At 40.9% G+C, this 27502-nt stretch overlaps 1 protein-coding gene across 1 annotated transcript in view; it reads right to left on the bottom strand.

Annotated features, from left to right (window-relative positions):
* Positions 1 to 27502, bottom strand: part of ARID1A (AT-rich interaction domain 1A) — a 111558-nt gene that overhangs the window by 68915 nt on the left and 15141 nt on the right. Inside the window, exons 2-4 of the mRNA XM_060784496.2 lie at positions 17395 to 17607; positions 16434 to 16892; positions 14450 to 14563 (exon numbers count right to left, since the gene is read on the bottom strand). Coding sequence (XP_060640479.2) covers positions 14450 to 14563; positions 16434 to 16892; positions 17395 to 17607 — 786 coding nt within the window. The remainder of the gene's footprint in view (positions 1 to 14449; positions 14564 to 16433; positions 16893 to 17394; positions 17608 to 27502) is intronic.

Raw genomic sequence — 27502 nt, forward strand, 5'->3', positions numbered from 1 at the left:
ATTTGTGGTTGTAGTACCCCATTAAAATCGCCAATCAAAAGAAGCTCATCGTATTCCGCCTCTTCCCACACTTTTTCAATGAGCTTGTGGAGTTGTTGTGTCAGCTCAGGTCCGCCCTCTTGAAAGATTTCAGCCAGGATCCCATCAGGTCCACTGGCCTTGTTATTTTTTAATTGGTTGATGGCTTTCCTGATATTCTCCAGGATAGGCAGTGCTGCAAGCTCATCCCTGGTTTGTTGTTGAAGGATTTGCGAGAGAACCTCTTCGGCCACATTGGAATTGCAGCTAAGGAGGTTATGGTAATGCCCTTTCCAACGTAGTGTAATGGATTTTTTGCCCTTTAGAAGTTTGCCCTCATCTGATTTACAGAGACAACAAAGAAGAAACACATTTCCCATTCTTCTCTCACAAACAAACAATACTAATTTAGGATCCACAGCTAAATTTGAAAACTTGGTTTTAGTTGCATAACAAGTTTTATTTGATGTAGTACTGTGGGGTAAATTACTTGCAAAATATGTATGCATGGGTGAAAGTACATCATCATGAATTTTGCAGACTTATGCAGAAAAAGGATGTCATACACTTTCTCGTGAAAATGTTAGTATTACCGAAAGTGAAATAGGCAGATTTGTCCTTTCCCTTATTTGAACTACTTCTGAGTTCTAGTTAACATTTCTAACATCACCTTTGAAAATAATAAATAAAACAAAGCTGGACACATGTGCATACTCATAGACTTATTATTTGTTTAGCCATGGAAAACTGTTCAGGAGTAGACCACAAAATCACACATTTCCAAAAAGGAAGAAGCAGGGGGGAAGGGATATATGAATTCCTCTTGCCTTGCCTCAGTTAAGAATTGTATCACCACTGATAATCTTCACGTGTGATGTAGTCTAATGATGACACACTTGTTCTTCAATCCAGCAGACTGCCTAATAACCTCAATCATTTTGAACATTACGAAGCACTATACCATATCGTGTGGGCACCTTGGGTCTGGGATATGTTTTTCCCTCCAAGATACTCCATATGCTGCACTAGGCTTAAAGAAATTTTTAAAAAATCAAATTCATCAAAAGTCTTCTTCTTGTTTTCATTAGGGAGGTATTCGGGAGTTCGGGACCACACACAACTGAACTCCCTGAGAAACTCTTTCTCCTAGAAACTTCCAAGAGTGATAAATGTTTTGATTTTTTTTTTACATTGCCTTAATTTTGGGGCACTGGAGTCAAGGGACCAGAGGGGTGGCAAAAACCAGCCCCAGGGCCACAGGTTGGCCACCAATTACAAATATTTGCCTTTAAGTATAATATTTTTTTAAAAATTAAAATACTAAATACAGTCATGGGGTTAACAATTATAATTCAGTTTTTAAAGCTAGCTTCAATTTCTGGTTAAGTGGAAACAAAATTCAACCTTTAACTACAGTAAATATTGGTACTGATGCAATTCTTAATCATTACTGAAGCAGAAAGACTAAAATGTAAACTCAAGAAAAGTAGGATGCTAGTTTTCAAAAGCCTACTTGCAATTTGAGGTGGTTTACAAAATCTCCTCACACTGGTATTACTCATGCATAAAGTGACCCAAAACTGCATCCCTTGAACAATCCAGTTTCTCTTTTTGCAAATACAGACAGTATCCATCAAAGTCACACACCACTCAATATTAAAGAGTTGCCCATTGTGATAAAAAGGAAATCCATTGATACCTATCTGAATGACTGGGAAACATTTTTAAGAAGAAATAAAAAGTAAAGATACTTGCAGGTATTGAACATGAAACTTAATAAAAATTAGAATGAAAGATTGGGTGAAAGAAGAGCAAGCAGGTTTCCTCCCGAACAGACAAATTAAGGACAACGTAAGAATTATTTTCAACACCATTGAATACTATGAAAGGAATAGCCAAGATGAATTAGCTTTACTAAACCTTGGTGCAGAAAAGGCATTTGATAATCTCAATTGGGATTATCTGAAATTATTAATAAGAGAATTAGACTTTGGCTACCAGTTTACAAATGCTATTTTTGCAATTTATGACTCCCAAGAAGCCAAGATGATAATAAACACACAAGAATGCAGGATCTTAAAGATATGCAAAGGTACAAGACAGGGATGCCCGCTGTCTCCTTTGCTATTTATATTGTGCTTAGAAATCCTTCTAAATACTATAAGAGATGACCCAAACTTAAGAGGCATTAAAATTAACAAGGAATATTACAAAATAAGAGCTTTCGCTGATGACATAATTTGTATTATTAATAATCCTATAGAAACAATCTCTAAATGGATAACAAAATTTGAAGAATTCGGAAGAATAGCAGGCCTGAAAATAAATAAGAAAAAGACTATGATATTAACTAAAAATATATCGCAAAAGAGAAAAGAAGAGCTCTCTAAATTAACGGAATTCCAGGTAACAATATCTAGTACTGACATTGACAGCTAAAAATTCTCAATTGATGAAAAACAATTACAAACACAAATTGAAGGAAATAAATAAAGATCTGGATAACTGGAAAAATCTTAAACTATCCCTATCAGGCCGAATTTCAGTTATTAAAATGATTATCCTACCAAAGATGCTATTCCTCTTTCAATCCCTACCAATAATTAAAAACCTAAATATTTTCAATACGTGGAACAAAGACATCTCTAAATTTATATGGCAGGGAAAAAAGCCTAGAATAAAATGTCTCACATTGATTGATGACAAAAAAGAGGTGGATTCAGCCTCCCGGATTTAAGGTACTACTATGAAGCCTGCGGACTTATTTGGATAAGGGATTGGACGTCATTAAAAAAAAGAAATTTACTAACTCTAGAAGGTGCTGATCTAAGGCGGGGTTGGCACGCCTACCCATGTTATGACAAAATTAAGATTGAAAAGAACTTTAACAACAATTATATAACAGTTAATAAAAATCTGGGAAAGATATAAAGAAATACTATATAACAAGACCCCGCTCTGGCTTTCACTTTTAGAAGCATTCCATAGGAGAAAATTAGGCTGGCAACTTTGGCCCACATATCGGGACATCTCAAAGAAAGATAGAGGAAAATATGAACTCAAGGAAGAGAAGGAAATGAAAGAGACCTTTCCTAACTTATCATGGTTAAATATAGAAAAATGATAGACTGCTACAAAAAAGATAAAGACTCAGAATTCGTAGACCAAGATGGCTTCTGGGACAACATTATGAAGTCAAATAACAAGCTAATTACTAAAATATACAAAAAATTACTAGACTGGGCTACTGAAACTGAGCAAATAAAAGAATCAATGATCAAATGGGCACAAAATATAGGCCACCAAATAGAACTGAATAAATGGGAGAAAATCTGGAATCAAAAAATAAAATACACTTATTCATATGAACTAAAAGAAAATCTTTTTAAAATGATACATAGATGGTACTTAACACCCCAAATAATCTCAAAATGTTATAAAAACTCATCAAATAAATGCTGGAAGTGTAACCTGCAGACTGGGACTTTTTTCACATCTGGTGGACCTGCCCAAAAGCTAAAGGATTCTGGAGTATGATACAAAATGATATACAAAAGATTCTTAAAATACAAATGAAGAAAAAACCAGAGTTCTTTTTATTAGGAATGCTGGACCTGGAGGGAGAAAGAAATAAAGAAAAACTATTTCACTATTTAACCACCACAGCCTGAATTGTATATGCTAAAAAATGGGAGACAAGAAAGAAATACCCCAAAGAGAAGACTGGCGTAACAAAATACTAGAGATAATGAATATGAACTAACCTATTGGATAACACCAAACCAAGGAATCTCAAAGAAACCTACAAACTGGGACCCAGTAAAAAAGCACTTTAGACAATGGAAAATAGATATCATCTATTAAAAAGAGTAAATCACAATTAAGAAAATAAAAACAAAGGAAGGAACATCATAGAATCAACCTCGGAAAGGTCTTTAAAGATCCTCAAAGACTAGATGGAAGTCATTTTCTTCCTTTTTTTTCTTTTGGAGGGGACCTGCACACCCTAAGAACAAGTTTTTGTTTTGTTGTTTTATTTTTATTTATATATTGTTATTAATATTGCTATTATTATTTTTCTCTCTCTGATATTTTTATGCTCTAAGCTATTTCCTACTTTGCTATCTTCTCCACAATATTCCCCCACTCTCATGTATCTATATAATCTACCAATAAAAATCAATTATTAAAAAAATAGAATGATCTGGTATAAATTAAGACTGTGCAAAGCTTGTACAATGAGGAAACAACTGCTTTACTGATTTAAAAGTCTTGGGGAATGGAAGGAGGGAAGTCAGTTTTTAAAGTTCTACTTTTTCTTTCTTTTTTGTCTGAATTCATTAGCTAGAATAACAGGGGTGTATATGTTTAGTAAAGTGAATATATTTTGGGGAAAATGATTATTATTTAATATGGGTTAGTTTTAGTGTTCAGATACAAAAAAAATAGGAAAAAATAAGATGGATGACAAAGAAAGGGATTACCTGTGATTTGTAATCATCCCATGTGGTATATTTGCTAATCTAGTCAAAGGAATTCATATCTAAAAATAAGAGTATTACAACTAGAGGGATATGTCCTAAGTTTGGAATGGCATAGATATTATGTTACTATAAAATGAAGGTTAATGCATATTTAAAACTAAAATTAATTATATCAACATGCCCACTTACGAAACCTGTCTTTATCCTGGACATCAAAGGAAAAACTTTGTCATCCTATTCTGCATTATAGAAACTTTAGTTAAGAGTAGGTAACACCACAACCCCTGTGTATTGCTAACTCGGGTGATCCTAGAATAAAATAAAAATGAATCAGCCAATGAGACCCATGTGTAAAATGAAAGGGGCTAAATTGGCAGTGAAATGATAGAGAAAAACAGCATCTGGCAACCAACTTACTGATGACTCACTTGGAGTCGGCAACATGGTATCATCCAAATATTTCAAATTAGAACTCCAAACAAACCCATCAAATTGCTGTTTGTAGTTAAAATTTTGGAAGTTGTAATACTAAACATCTGGAGGCAACAGGTTGCTTAGGCTGGGTTGCTGCCACACATTCTTTTCATTGGACAGGTCCATCAGAAAACTTCAGTAACTGCACACTGAATTCAATACTGAAATTTTCCCAAGAGTGAGTTACAAAATATTTCATTCTAATCATAAGCATGAAGTCATATTTTAGTGCTAATGAGCCCTGAACTACAATACAACTTGCAATAAAACCAAATGATGGATGTCTCCCAGTGTTTGTGTAGATAGTGCCTCTAAAATGTCTATCATTGGCTATCACTTGGGGGCGGGGATTATTGCCCTCTAAGTTTAGGGCCTTGGTGGTGCGTCCACAGGTGACTGTAGAGGCCTATTCCTGATCTGCATGTTCTTCCGCCATGAGGACATCAGTTTCCAGATGAAAGGAGGTGCAGACAAGAGTTGGCTTGATATACCTTCCTCATGACAAGTTTCTCCCTTTTGCCCTCCATTCATGTCTCTTCGAATTCCATAGCACTGTTGGTAACAGCTGATCTCCAGTTAGAACATTTGAGGGCCAGGGTTCTTGGTGTCTATGCCACAGTTTTTAAGGTTAGCTTTAAGTCCATCTTTAAATCTATTTTCTTGTCCACCAACACAGTTTTCTGTTCTTGAGTTGAGAGTATAGTAACTGCTACATTGTACCATTCAATGCAACTGTGCAGAGCTAAGAGAAGGCAAATTGCATGGCTGGTGAATAGGTTCCATTTCTCACAATGGGATACTGACCATGCTTGGAAATGATTTTAAGGGCATTCATCCCATGCAAAGTTATTTGACAACAGAAATGAAAAATGTTGCACTATACAAGTCAACCTACCTATTTACTATGCCCATTTAAAAGCAGACTGTTCACACTCAAAAGGCTCACAAGAGTTGGGTGAGAAGGTCTTTGGCTTAAAATTTATTCAAAATGCTGTACCTTTAGATTACACTTGGCATCACCCAGAACCCCCAAAGGTAGCCAAAACAAGTAGATCTTGACATCTTCTTCTATGTACAGGTGTTTGCCTCCAATGAGGGAAAATCCATTATTGGAAGCTAGCCACCAACAACACTGGCCTTCATGTCTTTGCAAACATATCATGCTTATGAATGGTCACTTCCTACTCTTCCATGGCATGTCAGAATTGCCTTCAACAATCAGTCAGTGAAAATATTGGGCTTGACAAATGACTTGCCTGGGTGTATGCATGACTATCAATGAAAGAACAATACTAACTTTCACCTACCCTGTTTTCCATTGAGCATTTCACCACTACTGACATCATCTCAAGAAAAAGACCATCTGAACATTTTAACCCACAATAAAAAATGAAGAAGATGCCAGCATAATTAAGATGCCTCTCCGAAGGGGATGGAAGCAATGATACAGTGATATCAGTCACTTTATTATGTGCAGAAGAAATTACGTACATTCAAGTTCGTGACTTAAAACTTCCTTTTTAAATTTGTGTACTTTGGGAAAAAATACTTATAAGTTCAAGAATAGGAAACTCTTAACTCCTTGATGTGGTTTGTTTCCCTTATACATTTTTAATATCACAGCAATCAAGAAGCATTTCCTTTACTCACATTGGGTGTTGAAAATATGGGATGAAGGGATGAAGGTGAGAAGAAAGAGTTGTCTTTCATAAAAGAGACATTCATACGTGAAGCCAGTCAGAACAAAAGATATACAGATTAACTGGTGAAATTAAATGCTCACTTTAGATCAGAGGCCCCCAATTAGATGGTCATGCCCTGACCTCAAGTGGGTCATGTAAACATCTTTTTGGAAATGTTTCTATTAGATTTAAAGAAATGGATTAAAGGACTAAGAAAAGGCAGAAAGCATGTGGAACATACAGGACAAATAATAGAAGTGGCTCTCACATGCCTACTTTCAAAATCTTAATTGCCATTCTAACTTGGGCAAGACCAGAATCTTCTCTTCAGGTTGGAGCTGAGCAGAGAACAGTTGCAAAGCGGGGAGGGGAACCAACTGAAGTTACAAAAGTGAGTCATTAATTGTACGGGATTTGAGCAGGTTCCAAAAGTTTAGCACAACAGCAGGGCCAACCTCTAGCTCTGGAGATAATACTGGAGTTGACCATTTGAAGGCTAGTTTCAGAAGTAATGAAGTGTGCCAGCCATAGGAGAGACAATGAATCACTGGGAGGCAGGAGTCAGAGAGACATCAGTGACACAACAAGCTGGAGTCCCAAATCTAAAACTAGAGGGAGAGGGCACGCGAAATGATTCTCATTTCCAGTGCCCATTTTAGAACTGGAGAAGAGAAGCAGGGCATAGCCCCAAATTCTCAAATAAATAAAGCATGATATTAGGGATCAGCAGCCCAGTCTTATCTATGTCTGCTCAGACTTCAGTCCTAGTATGTTCAGTAGATTTGGCCTACAGGTAAGTACGCACTGGATTACAATTATCAGGTAGCCAGAACAGTGGGAATGATTTTATACAGTGTGGAAGTCTTCTGAGAAGATGTGCAGAGGGTTGCATGGGAGGAGCAGAATCCTGTCAATTAGATATTTAACTTAGTTACCAAAGGTGGACAAAACCTGTGGACATTTGGTTGCCCAAAATTCAATCAATTTATTTCGCCACCAAAATCAGTTGGATTCAGTGGTCTCGAGTCTGGCATTGGAGTCTCAACGGCTCCTTGTGCTGGGAGACTTCAATGTCCATGCAGAGGCGACCCTCTCAGGAGCGGCTCAGGACTTCATGTCTGCCATGGCAACCATGGGGCTGTCCCAACAAGTATCTGGCCCCACCCACTGTGCTGGACATACATTGGACTTGGTTTTCTGCCAGGGATGGGAGGAAGGTGGCGGTGTGGAGGAGTTGACTATCTCTCCGTTGCCATGGACCGACCACTTCCTGGTCAGATTTAGGCTCACTGCGCCCCCTAACCTCTGCAGAGGTGGAGGACCCATTAAGTTGGTCCGCCCTAGGAGGCTTATGGATCCGGATGGATTCCTGATGGCTCTTGGGGATTTTCCCGCCGCCTCAGTAGGTGATCCTGTTGATGCCCTGGTCGCTCTCTGGAATGGGGAGATGACTAGGGTAATTGACACGATCGCTCCGGAACGTCCCCTCTCAAGTAGCCGAGCTAAACCAGCCCCTTGGTTCACTGAGGAGCTGGCAGCGATGAAGCGAAGGAAGAGGGAACTAGAGAGTGTGTGGCGATCGGATCCGAGCGAGCCAAATCGAACACGGTTTGTGTCCTTTTTAAGGGCATATGCCGCGGCAATAAAAGCCGCAAAGAAAACTTTCTTTGCGGCCACTATTGCGTCTGCAAAGAACCGTCCGGCTGAGTTGTTCCGGATTGTTAGAGGCCTTTTAAACCCCGCCAATCTAGGCGGGAACCCTGACAACTCGGCAGCTCGCTGCGAAGCTTTTGCTCGGTTCTTTGCAGACAAAGTCGCTTTGATCCGTTCTGGTCTGGACACCATATTAAGGGCAGTCTCTGAGGATGTAACACGAGCACCGCTGTTGAAAAAACCATCACTGGACCCCACTAAATTTGACAACTTTCGGCCAGTTTCCAATCTTCCCTTTTTGGGCAAAGTCCAGGAACGCGTGGTGGCCTCACAATTCCAGGTATTCTTGGGAGACACGGATTATCTGGATCCGGCACAGTCTGGTTTCAGACCGGGACATGGAACCGAGACAGTCTTGGTCGCCTTAGTGGATGATCTGCGCTGGGAGCTCGACAGGGGGAGTGTGTCCCTGTTGGTGCTGCTGGACCTCTCAGCGGCCTCCGATACCGTCGACCACGGTATCCTTCTGGAGCGCCTTGCAGGGATGGGTCTCGGGGGCACTGTTTTACAGTGGCTCCGGTCATTCCTGGAGGGTCGCTCCCAGAAGGTGTTATTGGGAGACACCTGTTCAACCCCACAACCCTTGTCGTGTGGGGTTCCTCAGGGCTCAATACTGTCCCCCATGCTGTTTAATATCTACATGAAGCCGCTGGGTGAGATCATCCGGAGTTTCGGGGTACGGTGTCATCTGTACGCAGATGATGTCCAACTCTGTCACTCCTTTCCACCTGCTACTAAGGAGGCTGTCGAGGTCCTGAACCGGTGCCTGGCCGCTGTAACGGTCTGGATGAGGGCGAACAAATTGAAATTGAATCCAGACAAGACAGAGGTACTCCTGGTCAGTCGCAAGGCCGAACAGAGTATAGGGTTACAGCCCGTGCTGGATGGGGTCGCACTCCCCTTGAAGGCGCAGGTTCGCAGCTTGGGTGTGATCCTGGATTCATCGCTGAGCCTGGAGCCCCAGGTCTCGGCGGTGACCAGGGGAGCATTTGCACAGCTTAGGCTCGTGCGCCAGATGCACCCGTACCTTGGGAAGTCTGACTTGGCCACGGTAGTCCACGCTCTGGTTACATCCCGCTTAGACTACTGCAACGTGGGGTTGCCTTTGAAGACGGCCCGGAAGCTCCAACTGGTCCAACGTGCGGCAGCCATGATACTAACAGGAGCGGGACGCAGGGAGCATACAACTCCCCTGTTGTACCAGCTCCACTGGCTGCCGATCTGCTACTGGGCTCAATTCAAGGTGCTGGCTTTGGCCTATAAAGCCCTAAACGGTTCCGGCCCAAGATACCTAACTGACCGCCTCTCGGTCTATGAGCCCACGAGGACTTTGAGATCTTCCGGGGAGGCCCTGCTCTCGATCCCGCCTGCGTCACAGGCACGGCTGGCGGGGACGAGAGATAGGGCCTTCTCGGTGGTGGCTCCTCGGCTGTGGAACACCCTTCCCGTGGACATCAGGCTAGCCCCCTCCCTGTTGATATTCCGCAGGAAGTTAAAGACCTGGCTATTTAAGAAGGCATTTGACTAAGAAGTGCAATGATTGGTAATTTGACCATAGGAACGGAACAACGGAAATGATATCGGATTGTGGGTTGACGATGAGACGATTCGGAATGTGAACGTAGGAGGGTGGAGGTAAGGTTGGCGTATGGTTGTTTAGGGGCGGGGCGGGGGAGGGTGGGGGCATGGCTTGAATGTGGGGGGCATGGGTGGGGGAACAAGAAGGAAGGGGAGGAGGTAAGGTTGGCGTATGGGTGTTGAGGGGCGTGGCAGGGGAGGGTGGGGGCGTGGCGTGAACGTGGCAGGGTAGGGGAGTCGCTTGAACGTGGGGGGCGTGGGCGGGGGAAGAAGAAGGAAGGGGAGGAGGTTAGGTTAGCGTATGGGTGTTTAAGGGCGGGGCCGTGAACATGGGAGGGTGGGGGCGGGCTGGGGAGCGTGGGGGCGTGGCGTGAACGTGTGGGGCGTGGGCGGAGGAAAAAGAAGGAGAGGCAGGAGGTATGGTTGGCATATGGGCGTTTAGGGGCGGGGCGGGGAAGGGTGGGGGCTTGGCGGTAACATGGGGGGGCGTGGGCAGGGGAAGAAGAAGGAGGGTGCATTGGAAAGAGGGCGTATGGGAGGGTAGGGGCGGGGCGACGGAGGATGGGGCCGTGGCTTGCGCAGAGGGTGCATTGGCCAGCCATGTGCGTGCGCCGGGGGACTTGCGGCGGGGAGCCTTTGCGCATGCTCAGTTGCTTTTTGTAATTGTGAGTGTATAGAAATGTTATTTGGAATTTTGATTCGCGTTGTGCCTACCTTGTGGGTTGAGGTATGTGCATGGCAAATTTGGTGTGTTTTCGTCGGGGGTTTTTTCGCGTTTTGCTGTCCTGTTGAACGCACTTTCCATTTATATATATATAGATACAGATGACTTTCAATTAATATTATCCGAGGACATAAACAAGATCCTCAGAGAGGTCAGAGCCATAACCTGTATTCTTGACCCATGTCCCTCCTGGCTTATTAAACAAGCCAGGAGGTCCATACCTTGGATAAAATAGATTATCAATGCCTCGCTCTACCAAGGCAAGGTCCCCATGGCACTAAAAGCAGCTGTGGTGCAATCTACACTGAAGAAACAATCGCTTAATCTGACCATGCTTGATAACTACAGACCAGTGTCCAATTTGGTGTACATCAGAAAAATTTTGGAATGAGTGGCGGCCAAACAACTCCAGGGGTTCTTGGATGAAGCTGATTTTCTAGACACGCTCAATCTGGCTTTAGGTCGGGGCTTGGTACAGAAACAGCTTTGGTCACCTGGGTGGATGATCTGCGTGGAGAACTAGGTAGAGGGAGTGTGACCTATTTGGTCCTCCTGGACATCTCAGCAGCTTTCAATACCCTTGACCATGGCATACTTCTGGAGAAGCTCAAGGGGATGGGGCTGAGGGGCACTGCTCTGCAGTGGTTCTGGTCCTTTCTCTCAGATCGTAGCCAGAAGATGGTGTTGGGGGGAGTCCTGCTCAACCTCATGGCCACTGGATTGTGGGGGCCTGCAGGGCTCATCACTTTCATCAGTGTTATTAACATGAAACTGTTTGGACAGATCATCCGGAGTTCTGGGGTTTGGCATCACCTGTACGCAGACGATGCCCAACTCTACTACTCCTTTCCACCTGATAAAGCCAAGGAAGCCATGCTGTGCCTGAACCAGTGCCTGGAGGCAGGGATGGGCTGGATGTGGGTGAACAAATTGAAACTCAATCCAGATAAAATGAAAGTAATACTGGGCTCACGTAGGATGGATCCGGGAATAGGGTTACAACCTGAGCTGAACGGTGTCACATTCCCCCTGAAAGCCCATGTCCACAGCTTGGGAGTGATTCTGGATTCCTCCTTAAACTTGGAAGCCCAGGCGATGGAGGTTACCTGGATTACTTTTGCACAACTTAATCTGGTGCACCAACTACAACAATTCTCGGAAAAATCCACAATGGCCACAATGGTACATGCTTTGGTTCCATCCCGAATGGACTACTGTAATGCGCTCTATGTGGGGCTGCCTTTGAAAACAGTTCAAAAACTTCAAATTGTTCAAAGATCTGCATCCAGACTGCTAACGGGAATGGATGTAACAGAACATGCTACTCCGCTCCTGAAGCAGCTTCATTAACTGCAAATTAGTTTCCGGGCCCGAATCAAGGTGAGGGGTTTGACCTTTGAAGCCCTTCATGGCATCAGTCCAGACTACTTGCAACAGTGGGACCCACAATACGCACTAACGAGAACTCTCAGATCTAGTGAGGAAAAGCTGGTATCGACTAAGTTCCGTGATTTGCTCAGGTTAAAGATTTCCAGAGAGGCACCCTTTTCAGGAGTGGCACCCCTCCTTTGGAATGCCCTCCCAGGGGAAAATTGAGCAGTGACCTCTCTGTTGGGAGTTTAGGGAGGAGCCTTAAAACCTATATTTTTAAGGAAGTCTTTGATTGAACTCAGAACTTACAAAGTTGAGGAAGAACCTGGACTGCACGGTGTATTTATGGGTGGTTTAAAAGTTTTAAAGTTTTATTATAGTTTAATGTATGGGCTACTAATATTTGGTTTTAAATGTTTTAACTATTATTATGCATGTTTTTTTCTCTGTTGTAAGCCACCTTGGGCCCCTAAGTGGGGAAAGGTGGGGTATAAATTTCGTAAATAAATAAATAGGCTAAAGAGTGCTGACTAGGAAAATATTAGAGGCTGCTAAGGCTTGTCAAAGCAAACCAGAGAAAATGGTAATCATTAAAAATTCTACAGATTTTTCTTTTCCATGACCCAATCAATCCCTTCCACATCCAACACCAGTCCTGGACCTGATCCCTTTTACCCTTTCCCCAACTCTTCCCTCCCCTATTCTACCCTACCTTCAATTCTAAAATCCCATTTCCCTCTTACTTTTAATTATACAATTGTAAGAAAACTCCTTACTAAAAATTTATATTAAAAAATTCTACAGATTTTCATCTGAGATCTATTAAAACTAAAACACATCAAACTCTGGAAACTGCAAAAAGCGAAACGAATTTTTACTTTGTTCTGCAACAGCAGACAGTGCTTCCCAACCTTTTTTTGACCAGGGACCACTTTGACCAGGGATCACTTTGAGCAGGGACCACTCTCCAACATTAGTACCAAAAGGGTTACGAATCGGTTTTTGGTCAACTTTAGATTCGGTTTAGTGTTGATTGAGAAAATTGCATTGGGCAGACCACATCAGCTCTAGTTTCTGATACAGAACATATGTCATGGTCAGCAACAGGGAAGGAGTGGCAGGCAGCACAAAAGAAGTGGAAATAAAATAAATAAAGAGGAAGGAGGCTCGTGGACCAGATTTTCATCCTTGCGGTTCACAGGTTAAGAACCACTGACTTAAAGCAACGTAATGATGGATAAAGCACAGACAGGAAGGCTCAGTTGGTTCAGCATTGTTATACTATCAAACCCCATCCCGCTTCATCACCAATGCAATGCCTTCATTACAAAGCCATCAGTGCAAAATCTAAAGAAAGCAAGAGTTAAATATCAAAGAAATGGAACAAGGATGGGGATCCTGTGGCCTTTCAGAGTTTTTAGGCAACATTCTGTAGTAAGGAAAATGAATACATTTCACTTGCTTGACATAATCATTGGACCATTGCAGAATGGCTCTTTTTTAAAAAAAAATGGCACCTGATAACTCTTACAAACATGTGATCAAGCACAGTTTTCTGTCATAAATCAAGCCCTTTTGCATTTTATTCATGCAACCGAAGATTTCAGGGGCACATGTCTGAACACCAAATCCTCCAGCAAAAGTGGAAGTGACCAATTCTGGGTCACCAGCTCAAAACTCCCCTTTGAGCCTGCTGGGGGCAGTCTCTTGAGGCTTGGCACTGAGTCAAGGCATTAAATAGCTTTTCTAAGCACTACGAAAAGGCTGGCCTTTCAGAAACAGGGAAGAGCTATACATATGAAGTCATTAGCCTACTAATTATCCTCATGAGACATGAAGATATAGTAGTGCCCCTGAATAGGCAGCTGTATGTAAGGTCCGTTGTATCAGCAGTCACTGCTCATGAATGAGAACCAGCAATGAACTGGTCCTCCAATAAAAATTAGATTCTGCAATCTCCATATCTCATTGAAAACTACATTTCATTAAAAGAATATATTAAATTGTCTAATAATTGGCAAGAGAACACCTAGGACAAGAAGTGACTCGAATCTGAAGGTAGAATGCTATCCTCATATGCAAAAATTCAAGTCAACCTTTCTGATTTCATCAACAATACAAATTAAATCAGCAGCATGTTTATACATAAGCATTTTCATCATATTACAATAAGAAATAGCAATGTTAGAGATTCAATGCACATTATATAAGTGTCTTTCAGAAATAATACTGTAAGCTATGGGAAACTATAACTTGCATTCTGGAATGTTCATCAGAATTTGGTTTTCAAAGATCCACATGAACATAGGGGGTCTTCTTTTCTATTTCTATTTGCAATAAACTAGGCACAATAAGTACCCTACTTTACTGTCACCATCTCATTACCAAGCTTTCTGAAAACTCACCGGCAAGCTAGAGGGTCTCGACTGAAGATTTAAATTCACATCTTCTTGCCCTTTACTGGAAGTCATTGAAGCAGCAGATGATGCTTGGGACCCAAATGAATCTTGCGATAACTCCTAGAATTCAAAAGTTCAATCAAATGAAAAAAGTTGTCGTCGTCATCATGATTTCCCTGTGCTTTGAGTGCCTTCAAGTTATTTCTGACATAAAGGCAACTATCAGACAAAACTCTTAGAGGGTTTTCTCAGCAAGATTCATCAGAAATGATTTGCTATTGCCTTCTTCTGAGGCCCAGAGAATGTGACTTACTCAAGGTCACTTAGGGCCCTTCCACACAGCCCTATATCCCAGAATATCAAGGCAGAAAATCCCACATTATCTCAGTGTGGACTCAGATAACCCAGTTCAAAGCAGATATTGTGTGATTTTCTGCCTTGATATTCTGGGATATAGGGCTGTGTGAAATCGCCCTCAGTTGGTTTCCATGTCCAAGCAGGGATTCAAACCCTTTCTCCCAGATGCCTAGGGCAACACTTAAACCACTAAATTACGGTTGTATTATAAGTACTTCCATACCTTCCCAAGTCACTCTCTCTTTCAAATGACTGCTATAGATTTAATGAAGTGCACCCCAGAGAAAACCAACCAAGACAAAGCTAACAAATCACAACTGCATAGGCAAATCAAGAAAACTAGTACAAGGTGGCACATATTCAATGTTAAACCTTCCTGCTGTGTTGCCTGCTGTGTTCCAGCTAAACAATATACTAAGGTCTCTTGAATAACTCCATCTCTGTGTCTTTGAGAAAGGGACAAGGAAAAAACTGACAAGCTGGTGGCCCTCAAAAGCACTTTGTTGTTTCTTGCTGTTTAGAAATGAAGTAAGCATATTTGGGGAACTATATTACAATCTCTGTCTAGGCAGAAAAATATAATGAGTTTGACACAGCTAATGTGGATTATCCACCACTATGGACAAACCTGGACATGACACTACTGCTTACATCTAGTGGTACATCTGACCTTAAACTGAAGGTATGGGGAGACCTACTTGATTCTTTACTAGGGGTTTCTCTTGGCAGGTCAGCAAAGTTGCGAGACCTGCCATAGCTGTCACATGGAGCACATAGCGAGGTTTAAAGCGAAAGGTTTTAGAGCTTTGTGACCTCCCATTATTACTTTATCCTACTATAGAAGACCATAGACCTTATAGCTGTTGTTTATTCTTTATACCAGTGGTTCTCAACCTGTGGGTTGCCAAATGTTTTGGCCTTCAACTCCCAAAAATCCTAACAGTTGGTAAACTGGATGGGATTTCTGGGAGTTGTAGGCCAAGACACCTGGGGACCCACAGGTTGAGATCTACTGCTTTATACAGTTCAAGTCCTACCATTGAGGGCTAGTGTGCTGTATTAGGAGGAGTGTCAGATTTTAAATTTCATAACTAGCAATAAGTCACTACGTCTCGGGTCACTGTGATGATGGAATATCAGAAGGGGAAGAAACATGTATGCTGTTTCTTGAACCTTGGAAGAAAGACAGGCTATGGGTGAAATAATTCAGCCCCTTCTTGTACTTTGGTCTCCCACTTTTTAACATCTCCCTGGTTTCTGCCAGATCTTGAAAAGATTAGCTTTTGATTCCAAATCCCAGAATCCCCCAGCCAACAGACCATATTTTGTGAGTTTTATAGCTGCACCAAAATTTTCCAAGCTCTAATTTTTCCAGAAAAAAATGCTTCACTAAATATTATTGTATCTAAAAACTTTGTTTGGTTTGATGGGTTACAAGTCCTGATCCCCAATATATCTTTTCACAGCTAATAGGTCATCATGTTTTTAATATTTTTTTGGTCTCTTGCTACACACATTGGAAAATGTTTGTTAACTGCATTTGAGGTGTTCATATTAACTGCCCTGCTTTCCCAGGAGACAAAACCAATGTGCTCTGAGGACTGTCATGAAGGAACAGGGCAAGACATCTTACCTGTGGAGGTGGAAAGCGCTGCTGAGAATATGCCGACTGCTGCGACTGAGACTGAGAGTATGATGTCTGCTGGGTAAGCGCAGAGGTAGCAGACTGCTGAGCTTGCTGCTGCTGCTGCTGGTAGGGTGACTGTGACTGCTGCTGAGAGTAGGGTGGCTGACTCTGTGGATGCTGCTGCTGGGCAGTAGCTGGCTGCTGAGGATACGGAGATGGAGACTGCTGATGCGGTGGCTGCGACTGCTGCTGAGAGTATTGGGGCTGGGATGACTGGAGCTGTGGGGGTTGAGACTGAGTTTGTTGCTGCTGATAAGAAGGCTGAGCGTGTGGGGTCTGAGATGGTGGTTGCTGGGCATAGGAAGGCTGCGGCTGCTGCTGAGGATGAGGACTCTGCTGGTTGTAATAAGGAGTCTGGCTTTGTGGCCCATATCCACTAGGACCTTGCTGTCCATAAGGAGGAATCTACACAAACAAAGCAATGCAAGAAACTTAAGTAGCAGAAAATAAGAATGGGGTTGGATAAAAAACTGGACCATAGTGAGAAGCATCTGGCAAATTTCTCCTACCTGGAACATTTAGGACAGTTTAAAAAAAATCACTGCCTATTAAAGTACTGCTATTTATCAAAACAAGGGAAGCAATATTATGCATTTCTAAGTTGTTTAGATAATACAGCATTCCTCAACCTGAAACCATCCCAGATGATGGCTGTGCGTGCTGGCTGTGACATAATTCCACATACCTACATAGAAGGCAGATGGTTGTAGAGGACTGATCTAGAACCAGCACATCATAACAGAACCTCAGAATCTTTGTCCCTTAAAATGGGAAGGAGTCACTAATTTCCAAGTTTCTTCACAAAAGACAAGAGCTTTTTCGGCATAATCTCAGTCTTTAAAACTATATGAAAGTAAGCATAAAATCTATGAGTTGTGAACTCTCATAGGTATTTGCATGTTTTTACCTGCTGTGCATAAGAGACACTGCTCATTGTAGCTTGCGTCCTGCTTAGACTTCCCATTGGATACCTCTGGGGAGTCTGAGGCCCGTATGGCTGTCCTGGATATCCGTGGCCTTGCTGTTGCCCTGACTGAGGTCCCTGCTGTTGTGTGTATAGGTTGTTTCCTCCATAAGGCTGAGGTCTCATCTTCCCCATCTGATCCATTGGGCTGGATGGCTAGGAAATAAAATTGTAACATTTGTTACAAAATGTTCAATTGTCATGAAAAACACTCTGAATGACACAATATTTTACTCATGAAGGAATGACTTATAAATTTAAGTCAGACATGCACAAAATAAGCTACAATGCAATCAAAATTCATTAGGAAGTGAAGGGGTCAAAAGAAAAATAAACTCTTAAATAAATAAATAATAAATTTTCTTTTTAACCCCCTCTCTCCCCCCAAGGAGACACAATCAACTAAAGAACAGACATAATACTACACACTACTCTAGAGTATGTTACCTTGGCAAAATAAAATAGCTTAAAAAGTACAATTATGGACATTTTTTCTTATGGGATATTAAAAAATAAAATTTTCTGAACAAGTAACTGAGACAGACAAAGTAGCTCCATCCTATACGACAAAGCAGACAGGACAAGAAACCACAACCCCTGTATTAAATTATGATGTATTAATACATCATTCCAGAGTTTAAACTCAGTAGTGCTCAAGCGTTGCAAGAGAGTAGTTCATCTGAACGGAATACCAAAGTAAAAAAAAATCCTATTACATTTATATATGCCCAGGTTTTCTTAATTGAGCTGCATAAAATCCATCTATCTCCAATAGCCTATTGGGAGTGCTAATGTACAATTATTTTAAACTGTACAAAGAACTGTGCTACCACCACAATCCCAAGTGTTTTTGGTCTGAAACTCCTATCAGCTATATCAAACAGTCAATGAAGACAAGAAGTCTACCTATCACAAAAGAGTAACTGGAGGACCACACTTCTCCATCCTGATTTAGATCATCAGTTAATTTAAGAACCTTTAACTAAGATGGTAGAAACAGGCTCTCTCCACCAGCCTCTGAAAATACTAAACAGAGATTCAGGAAACTCCTGTGTAAAGGAATATGATGGAGAGGATCCCACAAATATATGAGGGACTTTCTGTGAACTTCACAAACAGAAACAGATCCTGGCTCAAACGAAGTGATTTGGCAATGCAGGAAGAGCTTACTCGATGAATATAAATCTGGGCCCAGAATCAGAAGAAATCCCAAATTAAAACTATGCTTATTGAACCTTGGCTACTACCAATATCTAGCAACTACGGTTAGCCAAATTACTCTTTTGACGCACATTCCAAAAAAAACAAAAACCTTTTATAATTTGATCCTCTTTTCTTTTGAGGCAGATGCAATCACCCCCATTTTTCCAACATTCAGGGGTCTATAGAATTTTACCAACAAGGAAGTTCAAATGTTTCCTCAGATATTTATAAATACCAGGATTGCTCTTGGAAGTTAAACACCTGGTTCACAGTAAAACACCTCAATACAAATTATACTTGTCTCATACTTAATATAAGCAGTGCAATGATAACAATGAAAGTTGTATAATGAAAAGTATTCCTAAGCATAGGTCTAAGGACACCACCTTTATATAAATTTCACTGAATTACAGGCAAACAGACAAGTTTGCCATAAAAAGTTCACCATCCAAATAAGGTCATGATTGCCTTCTGTTTGTACCCTTTGCGTTGTTTCTGACCTGGAAAAGCAACAGAGTTCTAACTGAGGAAGCAGTAGAAGAGAAAGGACCAAAGAAATTCCAAATATTGAAAGGCTTGATTTTTTCTTGCAACTAATTTTTTTGGCTCATTCTTCAAAACTTTCATTGCAGTATATCACCCCTTTATATCAGCTAATCCATTCTCAAAAGTACTATGTCTGAAATGAATGAATGGTGCTGAACACCAATTTAAAAAACAGCTGCTAATGTTTAGAATGATATCTGATAATACTGACTAAAACACATTACAGTGTCTCAAATGTTAGGCCCATTTCTGGGTATATTTGACCTGCTGATTCCAAAAATGGCACCAGTTTTCTTCTATCAGCTCTAGTTTCTGAGATAAAGAACATGTGACATATGCCACTCTTAACTCTACTCGCCCATAAAAAATATCACGATATTTTAATGTAGTGTTTAAATTAATACATTTTAAGCATGAAGGAAACATACTAAAATTTTAAAGTAAAGTGTACTACATGAAGCTCTACCTATTTCATGCAGACTTATGATACAAACTTTATAATACAAATCCAAGATACCAGAACTGACGTGGTCAATCCAATGCATTTTCTCAACCTCAGGAACAGGTCTAAAAACCAGGTCACCAAGAAGAACATTATAATAATCAAACTGAAAAAGCTGTTTTGGGGGAGGTAGTTGGAAAGGCTTTGTCAAGATAAAAAAAGGAAATGTTAAGTTTTGGCTGAAGAGAGCTGAAGATTCTTTTGTGGACAGAAACAAAGGGAAAACCCTTTAAAGTAGAAACCACAGGAGTAGATTATCATGCTTGCACTTCAAAAGCCAAAGGCCCTTCTACAAAGAGACGTGTAACAGAAAAACACTGCTCCTTGATCACCAAAACCCTGTCCTCACCTTACTCACAAACTCATCTTAGAAGCAACCTCAGAGCTACTGGTTCTAGAGCACCTTTCTAAAAGACACACCAGAGCAGTGGTTCTCAACCTTTGGCCATCCAGGTGTTTTGGACTTCAGCTCCCACAATTCCTAACAGCTGATAAGTTGGCTGGGATTTCTGGAAGTTGAAGTCCAAAACAACTGGAGGATCAAGGTTGAGAAGCACTGGACTAAAGCAAAGCCTATCATAAAAAATATTCAGAATTATTCTCCTTGACAAATAGCTACTGCCCTAATGTGTCCCAACTAGCCAATCAACTTTCAGGTGAAAGAAACTGACTTAAATTCCAGCAGGAGCAATAAACTATTTCGTTTTTCCAAAACAAAATATGGTGTCACCAAAGTAATAATGTTAGAGTGCCTTCCAAAAGAATATGGACTGGAGATCTGAGCCATAGCCGTACTGGCTATAGATGGCAAAGGTTATACTTCAAAACATCTGGAGATTGCCAGGTCAAGCAGAGATACTGTACAAAATACTGGTTGCCTATGAAATGTCGCTTCATATTCAGATGAAAGAAACTGACTCAACTATTCAGGAGTTGTTTTACCCCACCCTCTGCACTTTACACATAAATGCAAATGGAAAAATTGTGGGCTGAACATCCTAAAGGCATAACTCTGCAAGGGCAACTTTCCTTTGTGAACATCAATGACATTCTGATACTTCTTAGGGTCAATTTGTTAACTGGCCAGTACTATTGGAAATTTGATTTAAAACACAAAAGTATATTCAAATCTACCTGTGGATGCTATCTATAGCTGATAGTAAAATAAAGCACAAATGCACTACTAATAACCCCTTTGTTGCCATTACTATACTCAATTGCAGAAACAGGGACAGAAAACAAAAATTCTGAAGCCTCTTTTAAGGAGAGAGCACATGTGTGCACAGAACCAATGTACATGTGCGCACACATATATATCAAAGTAGAATCAGATTCCTTGAATTAAGGAGAAAATTGAACAACCTACCCAAAATCTGGAATTCATTCCTGAGCAGATTTGTCATCTATCATCTAATTTATAATAAAAATAAAAAGATTGGGGTTTTTTTTTTTAAAAAGAGCCTTGCTGGCTCTTTAACAGAGAGAAGCCCTAATTGATTCCCACAGTAATTAACCTGCATTTTACCTCAGAGTGTGCTAGTTAAGGAAGTCAGTGCAGCTATTTATAACTCATCTCAAATTGAGGGCAGACTGCCTAAAATCTAACACATCCCAGCTGTACTCCTGTTTGAACTGGGGCCAAGGGAATTTTTTAAAGCAATCTTGGCACTGAATGAATGACACCAACACTATGAGAGCACGAATGGTTGTGTTGTGGTGACGTAGCAGCGGAGGTGGAATGGGAAGGGGGGCAGTGTACTGTAATCCTTCTGCAGCGTGCTCTCAGTTCATAGGCCCCAGCCCTACAGTCCCTGTACTGTAAAGCCAGGAACCACCCACTGAGAGCTAAACACAGGAAATGTCTTTTCCTCTGAACGCCTTGAAGTGAGAAGCACATGGCTAATCTGCATAAAAGCAAAACCACACCACCCCTGCCAGGAAGGTTAGCACTCGTAATCTCTGACCAGGAGGCTGGCTGCCTGAGAGAACTTGGACCTGCGCCGGATAACCCAGAAAGAGCAGAGAGAGAACAGATGGATAAGGACCCCAAGCAGCAACAGCACATGGATCACGTGACTCTCCACATGGCCTTGAAAGCACAAACTATTGTTCTGCGGCTGGTCTCGTGTACAAAGGCAACAAGACTGCTTCTAGTGCAATTCTAGGAGAAGCAGCAGCTGTTCCTGCAGTTCCTTCTATTGGGACCTGCACTCTCAAGCAAGTCAACAGGACAGAGACTACAGAGCCCCTGGGACCGGGAAGCTACCATGCCAATGAAAGCTCCCACCAACAACGCACCAATTTAATGCAGCTTGGCAAATGCACAGATGCAGCTTCCATCACAACCCCCCTTTCTCCTGCAGAAGCCAGATGGGATCATGGACAAATGAAAGGAAAAAATTAGATTTCCCTCCCTGTGCTACCACCACCACCCACTTGTCCCAGCCCAAAAACCGTTGTCCCTTCCACATTACAAGTACCATGCCTCTTCGGGTGAAAAGAATTGCTTCTTCCTGAACTAGCAAGGACTGATTGTTTTTGCTCATAAGGCTACTGCTCCTTTTAAATAGCAAGGTCCAGGCATAATGTGACTCATGTTCAGCTTATGGTGTATTGAAAGTCCTACATGCCTTTAACTTGTGTTACTAAGTCAGGTGTTACCCATCCTTTATCTGTGCATTTCTTTTTTTTCTGCCCAGAACTTTACATTTCTTCCTGAAATTAATTTTGGTCCAGCTCTCTTATCTGTTCAAATCATTTTGAATTGCAATCATGTCCTCTGGGGTGTTAGCTAGCTTTCCTAATTTGATGTCATCAGAAATTTCGATAAGTATGCCCTCTATTCCATCATTGAATACCACTGTGCCCAGAACAGGACTCTGGGCACCCCAGTAGTCACTTCTCTCCATAATGAAGGGGAGCCATTGAGAAGGAAAGATTGGGCATGGTCATCCAAATAAGACCCACAACCAGTGAAGATTCAAAACGAATTCAACAATGCCCTTCATGAAAGATTGAAGTTGTAAAACTCCAGTACATATGTTGAACCGCTTGCATGTGGTGGAAGGAAGAACATTCAAAGTCATACAAAGCATCTACCCTAAAGTTCTAAATGAAACAGCGAGAACATCCTAGTTCAACATTAGATCACTAGGGAGCTTTCAGAAAGTCACTATTTTGCTTAAGTTCTTCATCTGCAATGTGAAAAAACAGCCCACATATTCTACAAGATGCATCATTAAGTACTGTACTTCTATTTGCCCTTGGGGAAAAATTACCAGTTATAAAATTCCACTTACCAATAAAGACAGAAAAGGGGAGCCTTATGTTCAAGAGTAAAAGGCAGCAACAACTTAAAATGTTCTAGCATTTTGTATGCTAAGATTCAAAAGGCTAACACAACTAAGATTGTTCATCTCTCATGGTTGTTCATCATGTGGTCTTTGGAAAGATTAATACATGCAGACCCGAGTTACGGACAAGATAAGTTCTGTAGGTTTGTTCTTAAGTTGAATATGTATGTAACATGGAACAGGAGCATTTTTAAGTGTAACTCCAAGCATAGATAGAAAGATAGATAAGATAGACTAGTTAGTTAGTTAGTTAGTTAGTTAGTTAGTTAGAGATAGATATAGATAGATAGCCTGGAGTTACAATCACAAGGTGAGTTTGTTCATAAAACATGCAGGATTCATTTGTAGTATCTTTCTGTCTGAGGAGCAAGTCAGGAATGACTGTCTAGACAAACTATTTTGAAACAGGATGATTAACCAAAAGTCTTTCAAATGACTGCAATTGAACTTCAACGAGATTTTACAATCAAAAGTGTAATACAGAAAATGTTCATGACTACTACCTAAACAAAATCTCCACTAACATTATAAAGTATAAGAAACCCCTTCATCTCAACCTTAAGTTGCAATTGCTTCCCATTGTTGAAGTCTATACAGTCAAGCAAATATGTACCAACCATAAAACGTCAAGCACCATGCAGGACACAAAAGTAAAATCTCAAATCATAGGAAACAAGAGATGAAAGAAGCTACTCTGGTTTTTTTAAATGCTTCAAGTTTTATCACAGTCATAGAAAGGTCCACTGAAGATGTGAAAGAATAGTAGGTAAGTACCAAAAACTGGTATCAAAGTGACAGTATGTTCTCTGGCTAAAATAATGAGGGCATATATGAAATCAACAAGTTTTAGTTAGTTTGACATTCTGCTGAATACATTCAAGGGACAAGATGAAACAGGCTATATGCCTGCTATGGAATTAATGGGCAAATGGCAAATAGACTGCCAACTAAACCAAGGAGCTTGAGGTGGGAAGGAACTGTAGGCGGTTGAATCTAAAAGTGCAATAATAATGGAAAGGATCCTTTGCCCACCAAATGTTTTAACTACAATTTCCACAATCCCTTATTCTGTAGGTCAAAATATATGGGTAGCCAGATGTTCTTGAGCCTCAGCACATAGTTCTGTCCCACATGCTTCTCTAACATGAGTACAGTCAAAGAAGAAAGTCAGAAAGAGAGTTCTCAGAAAAGTCAAGATTGAGAGAGTAACAACAAATGAAACCAATTCAAAAGATGGAAAGCAAAGTCAACAGTGAAGCAAAGAAGCCAGAGACTATACTAAGGTAAGCACACAAGTGGGGTGGGGGGCAGGGGGAGAGGCAGGAACAAGATAATAATAAAGGTACAAAAAAAGGAGGCCAATCGAAGGACTACCAAATACTTCAAAGCAATTAAAGGAATACCTGGTAACACTGAGGGGTGTTCGTGTGTCTTTTAGTAATTATGAAGGAGAAAAGAACAGTTATAAAATAGATAGGCTGTTGGGTCTGATTATAAGATGGAACAAGGTATAGAAAAAAAATCTTGGAGAGTAACAAGACACTTCTGGTAGCAACAGAATCAGAATCTAGAATAAGGTACACATAACAAGGCTTGTGGAGTCCACCTTCTTACTAGAATCCTGAGATCCACCAACCAGAAGCAGGTACACAAGACACAAAATCAAAAGAATTCAAAGCCAAGAAATTTGTCATCCAGTATCTACCAAGAGAACCCAATCCATTTTTTGTGCTCCCTAACCAAGAAGATAGCAAGGAAAAATGTAGATGAATGGTGTTAGGAACAAGGCGGCAGAGTTACAAGATAACTGAGGCTAGTGTGGATGAAAAAGGAGCAAGGAACAAACAAACCAAGAGACACTGGAGCCTTAGAATACATAATCCTTTTTCTGTCATTGTGTAAATTGTCTTCAAAGTCCCCCTTTGTGAACAAAACATGTTCAGTTCAATCCAGCTTTCACTGAAGTACTTCGTTTTCTATCATTCTTGATCACTAGTGGTTATTCTCAAGAACTCTTAAATTTCAAACTGTTATCCTGCAAAGTCAGCAAGAAGCTATGCCAATGGCCTTTAACTTGACAGATGGGCACACAGAACCTGATGCACCACAGCAACTAGCTCTAGCCCTCTCTTAAAGACAGCAGAGCAAAGCAAACCCCAGAAATGGGCTGCTGTTGATAACAAGGAATTTACCACCTCCTCTGTGATAGGCTTAAGGCCTTGGATGCTCTCCTATTTCCATTTGAGAAGATGAAAACTCAGGAAAAGTAAGCAGAATATTATTTGCTAAGTAGCAAAATAGAGGAATCACTAGTCAAAGCAGTCAAGGCCCAGTCTAACTATCAAACAGTAACAACCACAGAGGGTAATAAGGTAGTGTTTGATCCAAAGCAGTAAAATCTGCAATGTAGAGTTTTTCCAAAATTGATTTCATTTACGCACTTTTTTCCTGGTGTTTCTAATAAATAATAATAATAATAATAATAACAACAACAACAACAACTTTATTTATACCCCGCCACCATCTCCCCAAGGGACTCGGAGCGGCTTACATGAGGCCAAGCCCAACAACACATCAATAAAAACAAAAAGGAATAAGCAAAATAAACAATGCAGTTAATATAACTCACACATAGACAATAACACACAAGGATTTAACAAACCTATGGCCAGGCCAGATGTAATAGCTAAAACTTTAAAAAATAAATGCTGAACATGAATAGAGGATGTATCTAGTAGAAGGGTTTTAAACGAAAAGTAGAAATCAGCCCAACGGGTAATTAAAGTGCTTCTCAGGATATTTTGCAGGGAATTGTTTCCTTTATTCAGGGAAGGCATACTGAAACAGCTACGTTTTCAGGCTCCTCCTAAAGACTGCCAATGTGGGGGCTTGTCTGATATCCTTGGGGAGTGAGTTCCAGAGTCGGGGGGGGGGGGCACTATAGAGAAGGCCCTCTCCCTCGTCCCCACCAATCACGCCTGCAAAGGAGGTGGGAATGAGAGCAGGGCCTCTCCAGATGATTGAAGAGATCGCATGGGTTCGTATACAGAAATGCGGTTTCTCACCTTACCTGCTCACTATTAAATGCTATGAAAGGGGAGGGGGAGGAGACAGAGAGAACTAGCAACCAATTAAACTGTTTGAATGTGTATTTATGGCCCAGTTTACAGATCACAATTCAAAATGTTAAGATATTCTTTCCAATATATGTCAACATATGTGTATAGCTGTGGCAAAATGTGTGCACCAGTCATCTGCATGTCAACTAAGATGGATTAACTGAATTGTTTATAAAAGTTATCAACACTAAGAACTGCTCAGGCAGGGAGAGAGAGAAGAAAGTCAGAAAGGAGAGAGTCCTGTCTGCAGATGAATAGATATCTGAATTCCCATTATGCCAGTGCCAGGGGGAAAGGAGGAATAGCTGATGCTGCAAATCTTTCAGGAGTTTGAGAACAAGTAAAGCAAGAAGCCATAGTACCAGGAAGCATGGTCAATTTTATTTTTATGATGATAGCACATCTTTAAAAGCACTGCTATCCCATCATATTTCAGAAACCTTAGGTATCTAACCAGCGAATTTTCAGGGAACAGTATGTAATAGTTGTCTTCAGATGTCAAGAAAACCATAGATTATCATAACAGGAAGTACCTTCATCATCTGTTGCACTTGCTCTCTTTTCACTTTTAATTTCACTTTTAATTCTTACTGGTTTGTTTGTTTGTTTTTGTCATTTGCAGGCCATAGACTTGCCCAGATCAAGACAATCTCAAGTTTAGGTGGCATTCTAAAAGAGTCAATCTAAAAAGCATCAGAAAGAGCTGGAATGAGAGCTAAGATGCTGTAATGATTTGCTTACAATTGGAGACCATGGTTCAACTCCCCACGCAGACATATAAACCCACTGGGTAACCTTGGGAATGTCATACACTCTCATAGGAAAACAAACGCAAACCCTTTCTGAATAAATCTTGCAAAGAACACCCCTTGATAGACAAAGGTTGCCTATCTAGTATCTAGAGCTAGTATCTATTTAAAAATAATTGTTTTAGTGATGTTCACCTAGATGGCCCAAACATCATACTTTTGTAGGCAACCCATAATGCTTCACGTTTATTATTTCAATAATTCTTTATATTTCAGATTGGTGGAAGAGTTGTCTTACTGAGTTGCTTACTAAAATAAAAGGTAATCAATACATTTCTTCTGGTGCACTGCCTTGTTATAAAGGTAGAAATGTGACAGATCTCCTTTCCATACATCACTACCAAGTCAAACATCTTAATACATAGACATGAATGTTGCTAAGGCTATTGGAGAATACCAGATTAGCAGGCACTTCCTAAGATCCCTGCAGTAGCACTCAAATCAAAGGGTTTCAGAGAACAAATTCAACCAAGTATAGAAGTAAGCCTTCTAAAATTACCCTGGTTAAATGACCCAAAC

Source organism: Anolis sagrei, chromosome X (assembly GCF_037176765.1).
Source record: "Anolis sagrei isolate rAnoSag1 chromosome X, rAnoSag1.mat, whole genome shotgun sequence".
NCBI classification, from domain to species: domain Eukaryota; kingdom Metazoa; phylum Chordata; class Lepidosauria; order Squamata; family Dactyloidae; genus Anolis; species Anolis sagrei.